General features: G+C 43.8%; 1 protein-coding gene across 1 annotated transcript; it reads left to right on the top strand.

Moving 5' to 3' along the window:
• Positions 1-8,790: 8,790 nt before the first annotated feature.
• On the top strand, positions 8,791-14,192 carry LOC123077127 (F-box/kelch-repeat protein At5g15710-like). Its single transcript, XM_044499343.1, has 2 exons — positions 8,791-11,544; positions 13,347-14,192. The coding sequence occupies exon 1, from the start codon at positions 8,894-8,896 to the stop codon at positions 9,683-9,685; it is 792 nt and encodes a 263-aa protein (XP_044355278.1). The 5' UTR covers positions 8,791-8,893; the 3' UTR covers positions 9,686-11,544; positions 13,347-14,192.
• The last annotated feature ends 351 nt before the right edge of the window (positions 14,193-14,543 follow it).

Consider the following 14,543-nt stretch of genomic DNA (forward strand, 5'->3'; position numbering starts at 1 on the left):
GATGTTTATCTTTTATGCATCTTATCTTGCTTTGATCGACGGTAGAATTATAAGATGATCCTTCACTAAATTATCAAAGTATAAGTGTTCTCCCTGAGTATGCACCGTTGCGAAAGTTCTTCGTGCTGAGACACCACGTGATGATCGGGTGTGATAGGCTCTACGTTCAAATACAACGGGTGCAAAACAGTTGCACACGCGGAATACTCAGGTTAAACTTGACGAGCCTAGCATATAACAGATATGGCCTCGGAACACGGAGACCGAAAGGTCGAGCGTGAATCATATAGTAGATATGATCAACATAGTGATGTTCACCCTTGAAACTACTCCATCTCACGTGATGATCGGACATGGTTTAGTTGATATGGATCACGTGATCACTTAGAGGATTAGAGGGATGTCTATCTAAGTGGGAGTTCTTAAGTAATATGATTAATTGAACTTGAATTTATCATGAACTTAGTACCTGATAGTATCTTGCTTGTCTATGTTGATTGTAGATAGATGGCTCGTGCTGTTGTTCCGTTGAATTTTAATGCGTTCCTTGAGAAAGCAAAGTTGAAAGATGATGGTAGCAATTACACGGACTGGGTCCGTAACTTGAGGATTATCCTCATTGCTGCACAGAAGAATTACGTCCTGGAAGCACCGCTGGGTGCCAGGCCTGCTGCAGGAGCAACACCAGATGTTATGAACGTCTGGCAGAGCATATGAGATGTTCCAGGAGTTGAAGTTAATATTTCAAGCAAATGCCCGGATTGAGAGATATGAAGTCTCCAATAAGTTCTACAACTGCAAGATGGAAGAGAATAGTTCTATCAGTGAGCATATACTCAAAATGTCTGAGTATAACAATCACTTGATTCAACTGGGAGTTAATCTTCCGGATGATAGCGTCATTGACAGAATTCTTCAATCACTGCCACCAAGCTACAAAGAGCTTCGTGATGAACTATAATATGTAAGGGATGGATAAGACGATTCCCGAGCTTTTCGCAATGCTAAAGGCTGTGAAGGTAGAAACCAAAAAGGAACATCAAGTGTTGATGGTCAATAAGACCACTAGTTTCAAGAAAAAGTGTAAAGGGAAGAAGAAGGGGAACTTCAAGAAGAACAGCAAACAAGTTGCTGCTCAGGAGAAGAAACCCAAGTCTGGACCTAAGCCTGAGACTGAGTGCTTTTACTGCAAGCAGACTGGTCACTGGAAGCGGAACTGCCCCAAGTATTTGGCGGATAAGAAGGATGGCAAGGTGAACAAAGGTATATGTGATATACATATTATTGATGTGTACCTTACTAATGCTCGCGGTAGCACCTGGGTATTTGATACTGGTTCTGTTGCTAATATTTGCAACTCGAAACAAGGGCTACGGATTAAGCGAAGATTGGCTAAGGACGAGGTGACGATACGCGTGGGAAATGGTTCCAAAGTCGATGTGATCGCGGTCGGCACGCTACCTCTACATCTACCTTCGGGATTAGTTTTAGACCTAAATAATTGTTATTTGGTGCCAGCGTTAAGCATGAACATTATATCTGGATCTTGTTTGATGCGAGACGGTTATTCATTTAAATCAGAGAATAATGGTTGTTCTATTTATATGAGTAATATCTTTTATGGTCATGCACCCTTGAAGAGTGGTCTATTTTTGTTGAATCTCGATAGTAGTGATACACATATTCATAATATTGAAGCCAAAAGATGCAGAGTTGATAATGATAGTGCAACTTATTTGTGGCACTGCCGTTTAGGTCATATCGGTGTAAAGCGCATGAAGAAACTCCATACTGATGGACTTTTGGAAACCACTTGATTATGAATCACTTGGTACTTGCGAACGGTGCCTCATGGGCAAGATGACTAAAACGCCGTTCTCCGGAACTATGGAGAGAGCAACAGATTTGTTGGAAATCATACATACAGATGTATGTGGTCCGATGAATATTGAGGCTCGTGGCGGATATCGTTATTTTCTCACCTTCACAGATGATTTGAGCAGATATGGGTATATCTACTTAATGAAACATAATTCTGAAACATTTGAAAAGTTCAAAGAATTTCAGAGTGAAGTTGAAAATCATCCTAACAAGAAAATAAAGTTTCTACGATCAGATCGTGGAGGAGAATATTTGAGTTACGAGTTTGGTCTACATTTGAAACAATGCGGAATAGTTTCGCAACTCACGCCACCCGGAACACCACAACGTAATGGTGTGTCCGAACGTCGTAATCGTACTTTACTAGATATGGTGCGATCTATGATGTCTCTTACTGATTTACCGCTATCGTTTTGGGGTTATGCTTTAGAGACGGCTGCATTCACGTTAAATAGGGCAACATCAAAATCCGTTGAGACGACACCTTATGAACTATGGTTTGGCAAGAAACCAAAGTTGTCGTTTCTTAAAGTTTGGGGCTGCGATGCTTATGTGAAAAAACTTCAACCTGATAAGCTCGAACCCAAATCGGAGAAATGTGTCTTCATAGGATACCCAAAGGAGACCGTTGGGTACACCTTCTATCACAGATCCGAAGGCAAAACTTTTGTTGCTAAATTCGGAAATTTTCTGGAGAAGGAGCTCTCGAAAGAAGTGAGTGGGAGGAAAGTAGAACTTGATGAGGTAACTGTACCTGCTCCCTTATTGGAAAGTAGTTCATCGCAGAAACCAGTTTCTGCGACACCTACGTCAATTAGTGAGGAAGTTAATGATGATGATCATGAAACTTCAGATCAAGTTATTACTGAACCTCGTAGATCAACCAGAGTAAGATCCGCACCACAGTGGTACGGTAATCCTGTTCTGAAGGTTATGTTACTAGACCATGACGAACCTACGAACTATGAAGAAGCGATGGTGAGCCCAGATTCCGCAAAATGGCTTGAGGCCATGAAATCCGAGATGGGATCCATGTATGAGAACAAAGTATGGACTTTGGTTGACTTGCCCGATGATCGGCAAGCCATTGAAAATAAATGGATCTTCAAGAAGAAGACTGCCGGTGACGGTAATGTTACTGTCTATAAAGCTCGACTTGTTGCGAAATGTTTTCAACAAGTTCAAGGGATTGACTACGATGAGACCTTCTCACCCGTAGCAATGCTTAAGTCTGTCCGAATCATGTTAGCAATTGCCGCATTTTATGATTATGAAATTTGGCAAATGGATGTCAAAACTGCATTCCTGAATGGATTTCTGGAAAAAGAGTTGTATATGATACAATCAGAAGGTTTTGTCGATCCAAAGGAAGCTAACAAAGTCTGCAAACTCCAGCGATCCATTTATGGACTGGTGCAAGCCTCTCGGAGTTGGAATAAACGCTTTGATAGTGTGATCAAAGCATTTGGTTTTATACAGAGTTTTGGAGAAGCCTGTATTTACAAGAAAGTGAGTGGGAGCTCTGTAGCATTTCTGATATTATATGTGGATGGCATATTGCTGATTGGAAATGATATAGAATTTCTGGATAGCATAAAGGGATACTTGAATAATAGTTTTTCAATGAAAGACCTCGGTGAAGCTGCATATATATTGGGCATCAAGATTTATAGAGATAGATCAAGACGCTTAATTGGACTTTCACAAAACACATACCTTGACAAAGTTTTGAAAAAGTTCAAAATGGATCAAGCAAAGAAAGGGTTCTTGCCTGTGTTACAAGGTGTGAAATTGAGTAAGACTCAATGCCCGACCACTGCAGAAGATAGAGAGAAGATGAAAGATGTTCCCTATGCTTCAGCCATAGGCTCTATCATGTATGCAATGCTGTGTACCAGACCTGATGTATGCCTTGCTATAAGTCTAGCAGGAAGGTACCAAAGTAATCCAGGAGTGGATCACTGGACAGCGGCCGAGAACATCCTGAAATACCTGAAAAGGACTAAGGATATGTTTCTCGAGGTGACAAAGAGCTCATCGTAAATGGTTACGTCGATGCGAGCTTTGACACTGATCCGGACGATTCTAAATCGCAAACCGGATACGTGTTTACATTGAACGGTGGAGCTGTCAGTTGGTGCAGTTCTAAACAAAGCGTCGTGGAAGGATCTACGTGTGAAGCGGAGTACATAGCTGCTTCGGAAGCAGCAAATGAAGGAGTCTGGATGAAGGAGTTCATATCCGATCTAGGTGTCATACCTAGTGCATCGGGTCCAATGAAAATCTTTTGTGACAATACTGGTGCAATTGCCTTAGTAAAGGAATCCAGATTTCACAAGGGAACCAAGCACATCAAAAGACGCTTCAATTCCATCCGGGATTTAGTCCAGGTGGGAGACATAGAAATTTGCAAGATACATACGGATCTGAATGTTGCAGACCCGTTGACTAAGCCTCTTCCACGAGCAAAACATGATCAGCACCAAGGCTCCATGGGTGTAAGAATCATTACTGTGTAATCTAGATTATTGACTCTAGTGCAAGTGGGAGACTGAAGGAAATATGCCCTAGAGGAAATAATAAAGTTATTATTTATTTCCTTATTTCATGATAAATGTTTATTATTCATGCTAGAATTGTATTAACCGGAAACATAATACTTGTGTGAATACATAGACAAACAGAGTGTCACTAGTATGCCTCTACTTGACTAGCTCGTTGATCAAAGATGGTTATGTTTCCTAGCCAAAGACATGAGTTGTCATTTGATTAACGGGATAACATCATTAGGAGAATGATGTGATTGACTTGACCCATTCCGTTAGCTTAGCACTTGATCGTTTAGTATGTTGCTAATGCTTTCTTCATGACTTATACATGTTCCTATGACTATGAGATTATGCAACTCCTGTTTACCGGAGGAACACTTTGTGTGCTACCAAACGTCACAACGTAACTGGGTGATTATAAAGGTGCTCTACAGGTGTCTCCGAAGGTACTTGTTGGGTTGGCGTATTTCGAGATTAGGATTTGTCACTCCGATTGTCGGAGAGGTATCTCTGGGCCCTCTCGGTAATGCACATCACTTAAGCCTTGCAAGCATTGCAACTAAAGAGTTTGTTGCGAGATGATGTATTACAGAACGAGTAAAGAGACTTGCCGGTAACGAGATTGAACTAGGTATTGAGATACCGACGATCGAATCTCGGGCAAGTAACATACCGATGACAAAGGGGACAACGTATGTTGTTATGCGGTCTGACCGATAAAGATCTTCGTAGAATATGTGGGAGCCAATATGAGCATCCAGGTTCCGCTATTGTTTATTGACCGGAGACGAGTCTCGGTCATGTTTACATAGTTCTCGAACCCGTAGGGTCCGCACGCTTAACGTTACGATGACAGTTATATTATGAGTTTATATGTTTTGATGTACCGAAGGTTGTTCGGAGTCCCGGATGTGATCACGGACATGACGAGGAGTCTCGAAATGGTCGAGACATAAAGATTGATATATCGGACGGCTATATTCGGACACCGGAAGTGTTCCGGGTGATTTCGGAGAAAACCGGAGTGCCGGAGGGTTACCGGAACCCCCCGGGAGAAGTAATGGGCCTTATGGGCCTTAGTGGAGAGAGAGGGGGCAGCCAGGAGGGGCCGCGCGCCCCCTCCCCCTCTGGTCCGAATTGGACTAGGAGAGGGGGGGCGGCGCCCCCCTTTCCTTCCCCCTCTCCCCCTTCCTTTCCCCCTCCTAGTAGGAGTAGGAAAGAGGGGAGTCCTACTCCTACTAGGAGGAGGACTCCTCCTCCTGGCGCGCCAACAAGGGCCGGCCGGCCTCCCCCTTGCTCCTTTATATACGGGGGCAGGGGGCACCCCATAGACACAACAATTGATCTATTGATCTCTTAGCCGTGTGCGGTGCCCCCCTCCACCATATTACACCTCGATAATATCGTAGCGGTGCTTAGGCGAAGCCCTGCGTCGGTAGAACATCATCATCGTCACCACGCCGTCGTGCTGACGAAACTCTCCCTCAACACTCGGCTGGATCGGAGTTCGAGGGACGTCATCGAGCTGAACGTGTGCTGAACTCGGAGGTGCCGTGCGTTCGGTACTTGATCGGCCGGATCGTGAAGACGTACGACTACATCACCATGATCTTTCGGTCTACGAGGGTATGTGGACAACACTCTCCCCTCTCGTTGCTATGCATCACCATGATCTTGCGTGTGCGTGGGAATTTTTTTGAAATTAGTACGTTCCCCAACAAAGATGGGCCATCCCTTGCACCTATATGTCATGGGAGCCAAGAGAGAAAAACAACCACAAGTACCAATTAAATGGCTAGCGTAGTTTTGTGACATTATTTGTATGAGTCAATTGATCAAATTGGTCTTGGAATAATAAAATATTCCCTCTGTCTCATAATATAAAAGCGTTCTTGGCACTGACGGAGAGTGTATTATTTATAAATAGAACAATAAAATTTATTTTGAAAAAAAGGAGCATAAAACATTTCTGGCTTGAGGAGAAAACAAAACTTTATACAAAATGGACTCGTACGAGTCCACGGATAACCAAAACGCAAAACTATGTTGGCCGCTTCGCATGAGAGTGCCACCGAGACAAATCTGCAGAAGGAAAAAACCAGATTTAAGGACACCCGATTCTCTACACGTCTTCCGAGGATAGGGAGAAACACCACCGAACACAAGAGGGAGGCGAGAAGATCTGATTCCACGCTAGTGACACTACCATTGTCTCGCTACAATCCACCCGAGATGAATTAGAAATTTCTAACCCTCCCACCAACGCACCGAAGATCAAGGGTCCCTACCCCCTCTTATCGTCAGAGCAACACACAGAGGGAGCAGATGCCCATGCCTTGCTTGGAGTCGGTGAAGATGGGCCATCCCTTGCACCTATAGGTCATTGGAGCCAAGAGAGAAAAACAACCACAAGTACCAATTAAATGGCTAGCGTAGTTTTGTGACATTATTTGTATGAGTCAATTGATCAAATTGGTCTTGGAATAATAAAATATTCCCTCCGTCTCATAATATAAAAGCGTTCTTGGCACCGACGGAGAGTGTATTATTTATAAATAGAACAATAAAATTTATTTTGAAACAAAAAAGAGCATAAAACATTTTTGGCTTGAGGAGAAAAGAAAACTTTATACAAAATGGACTCGTACGAGTCCACGGATAACCAAAACGCAAAACTATGTTGGCCGCTTCGCATGAGAGTGCCACCGAGACAAATCTGCAGAAGGAAAAAAACCAGATTTAAGGACACCCGATTCTCTACACGTCTTCCGAGGATAGGGAGAAACACCACGGAACACAAGAGGGAGGCGAGAAGATCTGATTCCACGCTAGTGACACTACCATTGTCTCACTACAATCCACCCGAGATGAATTTGAAATTTCTAACCCTCCCACCAATGCACCGAAGATCAAGGGTCCCTACCCCCTCTCATTGTCAGAGCAACACATAGAGGGAGCAGATGCCCGTGCCTTGCTAGGAGTCGGTGAAGATGGGCCATCTCTTGCACCTATAGGTCATGGGAGCCAAGAGAGAGAAACAACCACAAGTACCAATTAAATGGCTAGCGTAGTTTTGTGACATTATTTGTATGAGTCAATTGATCAAATTGGTCTTGGAATAATAAAATATTCCCTCCATCTCATAATATAACGAAAAGTGTAACGCCCACACGTGTGGGCGTTAGCCAACTCACCCACACGCCTCCATCATCGTCCAGTAACTTCTGCACGAATTTTTGCACGAATTAGCTGATTTTGTATGCCATGTAGGACAACTCGCGTGTGTGGTGTGTGAGAGAAGTCACCCACACATCCGTTTTACCACACGGAGGGGCCGGTGTGTGGGCGTTTAGCAGTTCGCCCACACACCAGTTTTCAGTCACGCACAAGGGCTGGTGTGTGGACGTTTGCCATCTCGCCCACATGCCCGCCTCCTCTCCCACACCCAAACTGCCAGTTGCCATGCGTTTTGCAATGTACATGGCAACTGCCCTAGTGTGATTGCAAGCAGATGGCAACTCTCTCTTTTTTTTACCCGAACATGTCAGTTGCCATATGTTTTGCATGGTATATAGCAAACTGCTCTAGCGTGCACGTAAGCAGATGGCAACTCTTTCTTTTTAAATGGCAACTGCCCTAGCATGCTTGTGAGCACATGGCAACTCTCTCTTTTACCCGAACATGTTTTTTGCCATGCCTTTTTTTGTAGCGCTACATGGCAACTGCCTAGTGTTAGTAGGTGGCAATTCCTAAAGTTTTGAAATCATGGCAACTGCAGTAGACCAGACCACACATGGCAACAACTGTAGTTGTCCAAAAAATGGCAATCTGGAACTGTGACCTGAGATGGCAACTGCAGTTGAGCAAACATGGCAACTGTAGTTGTCCGACATGGCAACTGCACTTAAACGAACATGGACGAGGGTCCGGCCCATGGCAACTGCGGGGCGCGCAGTAAAGTGTCACGTGGGGCGTGCGGGACCACGAGGTACGTGGCCTGACGTACCGGGCGTGTGGGCGTTATCTATTTCGCCCACACGCACGCGTGTAAGAGGGACCGGGAGGGAAAAAAGAGGCGTATGGGCGCTAGTTGTTTTGTCCACACACAGACGTGTGGGCTGGTCCTCTTAGGCACCACACAGAACGTGTGGGCAGATTCCTTAACGCCCACACGTGTGGCAGTTATCGGCGTCCTAATATAAAAGCGTTCTTGGCACTGACGGAGAGTGTATTATTTATAAATAGAACAATAAAATTTATTTTGAAAAAAAAGGAGCATAAAACATTTCTGGCTTGAGGAGAAAATAAAACTTTATACAAACAAAATCCATTGTAAAAAAGCACTAGGGCAAGAAAACCTCTCGAGACCCTGCTCACATTCTCCCACTAACCTCCTCCTCCCGAAATCCCCCACACCTACGCCGCCGCCGCCGCCGCCGCCGGCAAAGTCTCCGCGAGACGGGATGGAAGAGATGTCCTGGTCGGCGGCGAGCCTCCCGGAGGAGCTCCTCGTGGAGATCCTGGCGCGGGTGCCCTACAGGTCGCTGTGCCGCTTCAGGTGCGTGTCGCCGTCGTGGCGCGCCCTCTGCTCCGACCCCGGCCTCGTCAGGCGGTCGCTGCAGACCCTCTCCGGCTTCTTCTGCCACGCCCTCCACAACCACCACGACGTGCGTTTCCTCAACTTCCCGGGCGGCAGTTCAGGCCGTCGGCCCCTGGTCGACCCGTCCTTCCCTTTCCTTCGCGGCGGCGGCTATACCCATGGCTTCATACTCGTGGATTGCAGCGGTGGCCTCCTCTGCGGGTGCTTCACGTCGCCCACCCCGTCATCTTCGTTGGACATAGATTATCTCGTGTGCAATCCGGCAACCGAGGAGTGGACTGTGCTTCCTCGCACACAACATATGAACCTGCAGAGCATCACACGTCTGGGCTTCGACCCGGCCGATCCCTCCGGCTTCACGGTGTTTTTGTTCGAGCAGGATCTCTATGATGGCGGCACGCTCACCGGACTGAAGATCTACTCGTCCGAGACCAGAACATGGGCTTCCAAGCAGATTGGGTGGAGTCAAGGAATTCATTTGGATAATTCCGAGGAATCAGTGTCTGTCTTTATGAATGGTGTGCTGCATTTGCATTTGCCGGCCAACAATACTTTGATCGTCACGTGGACATGGACGGCAAGACTTGGCAGGCATTTTGGAGGCCATCCTTTGGTCATGGCATCGGGAGGTCTCAAGGACGCCTGCACACTATAGACTTAGTAAAACAATATGATGATTGCACCTTGCTCATGGTCTGCGTTCTTGAGGATTATGCTAAGTGGACCCAGAAGCATGTGGCAAACATCTCGAAAAAGTTAGGTGTTCGCGGGAAATTCAGCTTATATACGTTGATTGCCATGCATCCAGATAGTGGTTTGGTTTTCTTCGTAGATGGGGTGGAAGAGAGACTTATGTCGTATGATATGGATACCCAGGAAGTTGATGTTGTCTACAAGAAGGGGGGACACTACCTTCAACTCTATCATCCTTACACGCCTTGTTTTGCGGAACTACCATCCAGATAGTCATTGAACAGGCATGGAACAAAAATTCAGATGTTGAATCTGGACCGCATCTCTACCTCTGGGGCAATTTCTTGGAAAGTTCTGCGCCCACTCCGATTTAGTCTTCGTGTTTGCTGGTGTTCAGGTGCATTTGCCCTGTTTTTGTGACTCAGAACAATCTACAGAGAATTCAAAGCCTTTTCTTCCACTGTTCTTTATATAAACATGCCCAGTCACTTAATGAGTTAACATATTTGCTTTCATGTACTGATGGTGATGGTAACTTTTAGCTCCTAGTATGGAGATCAATGTAAGAAAGCACATCGTTGTCAATTTGCAGCATATCAGAGGGCTCGAATAAAAATGACCCAAGTTCCTTCTGCTAGTCCTAGGAGCAGAAGACTTCTTGTATCTTGTGCTCCTGGTAATTAATGGGGTTGCTCCAGAACATGAAGATGTCTGTATTTGGTCAGGTTCAGCTTTCTTGCATACTCCCTCCATTCCATAATGTAGTGCGTATAGATTTTCTGAAAAGTCAAACTTTGCAAACTTTGACCAAATTTATAAAGAAAACTATTTTTTTATCTATAATACCAAATATATAAAATACGCAACTACATCTTATGATGAATCTACTGATATATGGTTGGCATTCTACATGTAATGCGAATGCGAATATATGTTTGGCATTCTACATGTAATCCTAAATATAAGTCTTTTTACAGATTTCAATACGAACTACATACGGATGTATATAGACACATTTTAGAGTGTCGATTCACTCATTTTGCTCCATATGTAGTCCGTATTAAAATCTCTAAAAGGACTTATATTTAGGAACGGAGGGAGTATGTATTCAGCTAACTGTCTGAAAGCTGAAAATGAGATGCTGAAGCTGAAGCTCGTTCAGAGGACGAATGAGCTCAGGGCTGAACAGATTCTGAGACTCGAACTAGAGTTGCATTTGGAACAAAGGAAATCAAGCCCCTGAGGAAGCAGATTGGAAAGTTGAGAGTTGAGAATGAACGTTCATTCTCAAGTTTATACATACAGGAAGACAAAGCTTTATATACAATTGTACCCGTACCGTCATGCCTCTAGATTATTTACTTCACAGGGAAATTTGCAAACTATTTACTTCACAGGGAAATTGATATTTGGGGGTATGCCTTTTATGACTTTGAATAATGTTGGTTAGCCGAGGAGAATTTGAAGCTTTGTTCTACTGTCTAGTTATTATTATATATATCATTTATGAGGTGCACTGATGAATATGGTCAAGGTTTAAAAGATCATCACTAATTCTTAGTACTTGCATATTTCAAAATACATCATGTGATTTCGCTGTAGTATTTTATATGCATACAGGTCACTGTCTGAAAGCTGAGAATGAGATGTTGAGGCTGCAGCCCGTTTGTAAAACCGAAGAGCTCAGGGCTGAACAGATTTGGAGACTCGAACTAGAGTTGCGTTTGAAGACAAGGTAGATCAAGCCCCTGAGTTAAGCATACTGAAGAGCTGAGAATGAGCACTATAGGAAGACTGGAAGCTTTATACACAATTGCACTGGTACCGTCATGCCTCTAGATTATTTACTTCAGACGTATTTTGCAAAATATATGCTTCGATAACTAATGCCCCTGGCTTGACTGTTGAGCAAGCTGTAGATGATCTATGTATTACAAATGACTTTGACTTATGTCTTTGCCCTTACCTTCCTATAGTCACCACATTTAGTTTCAAGCAGATGCTATAATGTATGCATTTGACAAGCAACATACTCCCTCCGTCCGGAAATACTTGTCAGAGGAATGGTTGTATCTAGACATATTTTAGTTTTAGATGCATCCATTTGCATCCATTTTTGCGACAAGTATTTTCGGACGGAGGGAGTATATAGTAAAATTCTTGTTATGGGTCTTTCCTGAAACTTTGATATGATAACCATATTTTTACAGTTGAACAATTTTTTAGAAGGTCCATATGAATTGCTCCTCTTACCTGTCATATGAACATGCCATCGCCTCTTGTAGTTGTAGAATATTGGTTCGACTCACAAGCAGTTGTATCATGTACTGACTAGATTATTGTGTACCAGGCATTAGGCAAAGTTACCAAGAAATTCATGTTGGTGCAGGTTCTGCTAGGAATATGCACTCGACCGTGACTGTCCCAATTGCCCCGATCTTCCGCTTTTCTGAACAAGATGATCTCAACTAATTAACACTTGGCAAATTATGTTATGTTAATGACTACCCACATGTATTTGATTAGACAATATCTGCTTCTGCCCTGAGAAGAAATGAATATGCCTTTTGTTGCTCCTAGTGACACTTTTGCGGCTGCATTAGCTTTCATTGTCAGCTAGTTACATGGAAATGAATTTTCTGCAGAACATGAAGATGTCTGCACTGCACTTGATATGTTTAGTCTCTTACTACCAAATAATGTGGCTCGACATTCTTAGCTCTCAGATGCTGAAAATTGCCCTCATGTCCAAATGGATCTGCAAACTATATCAGGAGTGCAACCTTCGTAAGTTGATCGTTTTTGCCAAATATGGTAGCGCAAATATCATCTCCTCTTCTGGTCATGGTGGATGGCAATTTTAGAAAAGCCTCCATGGAATCAAACACTACTTCAAGCTCGACACTAAACATTCTCTGGGTAAGAAAAGTGTTCACCCTTCTGTTTGGACTGGTTCAGGGCACAAACCCCTTGAAAGATAGCCACCCGAGCCTTTTCTCTATTTGGTTGAACCTCTCGGCCTATAAGGCTTTCTATGGTGTTCGGTGTCTCCTATATTTCAGGAGATTCTTCAGCGAAGCTGATATATTGTAGTGGGAGGCTCTACATGAGGAAATGGAGACATCATGCTATCTCGTGAGGAAGACATTGTCTCCTGGGATCTGGAGTCCTCGACGACCTTCTCGACCAAATCCCCATATAGAGAAATCTCTCAAAATATTACCTTTCTGCATGTGTGAAGACCGATGCCCAGTAGGGACAAGGGTTAATTTGGGGGCAATGGTGGAGACGCTGAGGGGTCTTCACGCATGGACAACTCTTCCTAGAGGGTCTTATTGTTTTGCTTAGGCATTTGATTGTGGGATTTCATGTACTCGGTTGGCTTTTGGTATGTGCTAGTATATTGTAAGCTGATACCCTCAGGATGTACCAGTTTGTTGTTCTTCCATTTTGGGCTGGGCCGATGGAAGAAAAACGGAAATATCCCAAATTAGCAAGACTGGATAATCCGGTATCCGCCTGATATCATTTTGTATCCTATTCCATATCAGATGAAGATATCCGGTATCCGATACCATATCCGACTGGACATTTAAAGCTCATATCGTTTTCTGTATTTCCAGATTTGGTACCAGATCTACTCGTCCCAAACCAGAACATGGACTTCAAAGCAGAGTGGGTGGGGTGAAGAAACTAGTTTTGGTTTATATGTGGAACCGGATTCTGTCTTTCTGAATGGCACTCTGCATTTGACCACCGACGGTTTTAAGGTTTCTCCGGTTGTCGCGGTGGACGTGGAAGGCAATACTTGGCGGGAAATTCCGAGGCGTTCCATCACCGGGGATGCATTGGCCAGTCTCAAAGACGCTTGCACTCTATGCAAATACTAGCTAACTTTGATGGCAACGGCTGGCTACTCTCAGTTTGGGTTCTTGAGAATGATGCTAGTGGAGAGTGGACCCTGAAGCATACTGCAAACATTTCAGAACTGTTAGGAAAGCGTCCTAACATTTCGGAACCGTGCGGAAGTCATCTTTGCAAACTTGATGAGTCATATAGATTGATTGCTATCCATCCGGACTGTGATTTGATTTTCTCCATAGATGCGGTGGAAGAGAAATTTATGTCGTATGATATGGATAGCGGGAAGGCACAAGTTGTCTACGACAAAGGAAAATACTTCTGTGACTGTGAACCATATCTTCCTTACACGCCCTGTTTTGATGAATGCTTAACTTCCGGATAGTCACGGAAAGTCATGGGGTTAGTGCCTTCATAAAAATCGAATGCTGCATATGGGCCAGATCTCTTGTTCTCGACTTCTGGGTCAAGTTGCTTGGGAATGTTTTGCGTCTACTTCGATCTGGTATTCCTGTTTGTTGGTTTTCGGGGACATCTCCTGTTTGTTACTTTGCACAATGTATGGAGACTTCGATGCCTCATGAGTATATTTTTCTTTTACTTTTTTTAATTATTATAATTGTTCAGGATTAGTGTTCTCAACCAGATCCATTCTCAGAACATATTTCCCTGTGATTCTGCTGTTGACAGTGTAACTCACACAATTCTCTTGTTCGTGCCTAGCATTCATCACTATATGTGAAGGATACTAAATATTGAACTTAATATCTTTTCACATTTGCTATCCAACTATTTTGATGGTAAGCTCGGACAAAGATAGTTTTCATCAGTTTCGACAGTACATGAATTTCAATTTCCTTTATTTTGAACAAAGTTGTCAGTAGTCATTAAAGTACAGGCTGTCCAGCCACAAAAGTTCAGATGGGCAATTGGATATCCATCCATCGGAGAAAAGAAGG

The sequence above is a fragment of the Triticum aestivum genome, chromosome 3D (assembly GCF_018294505.1).
Source record: "Triticum aestivum cultivar Chinese Spring chromosome 3D, IWGSC CS RefSeq v2.1, whole genome shotgun sequence".
Classification (NCBI taxonomy): Eukaryota; Viridiplantae; Streptophyta; class Magnoliopsida; order Poales; family Poaceae; genus Triticum; species Triticum aestivum.

What these genes read in the sequence shown, in the direction of transcription:
- LOC123077127 (XM_044499343.1), top strand. Translation starts at nt 8,894, where the DNA reads ATGGAAGAGATGTCCTGGTCGGCGGCGAGCCTCCCGGAGGAGCTCCTC.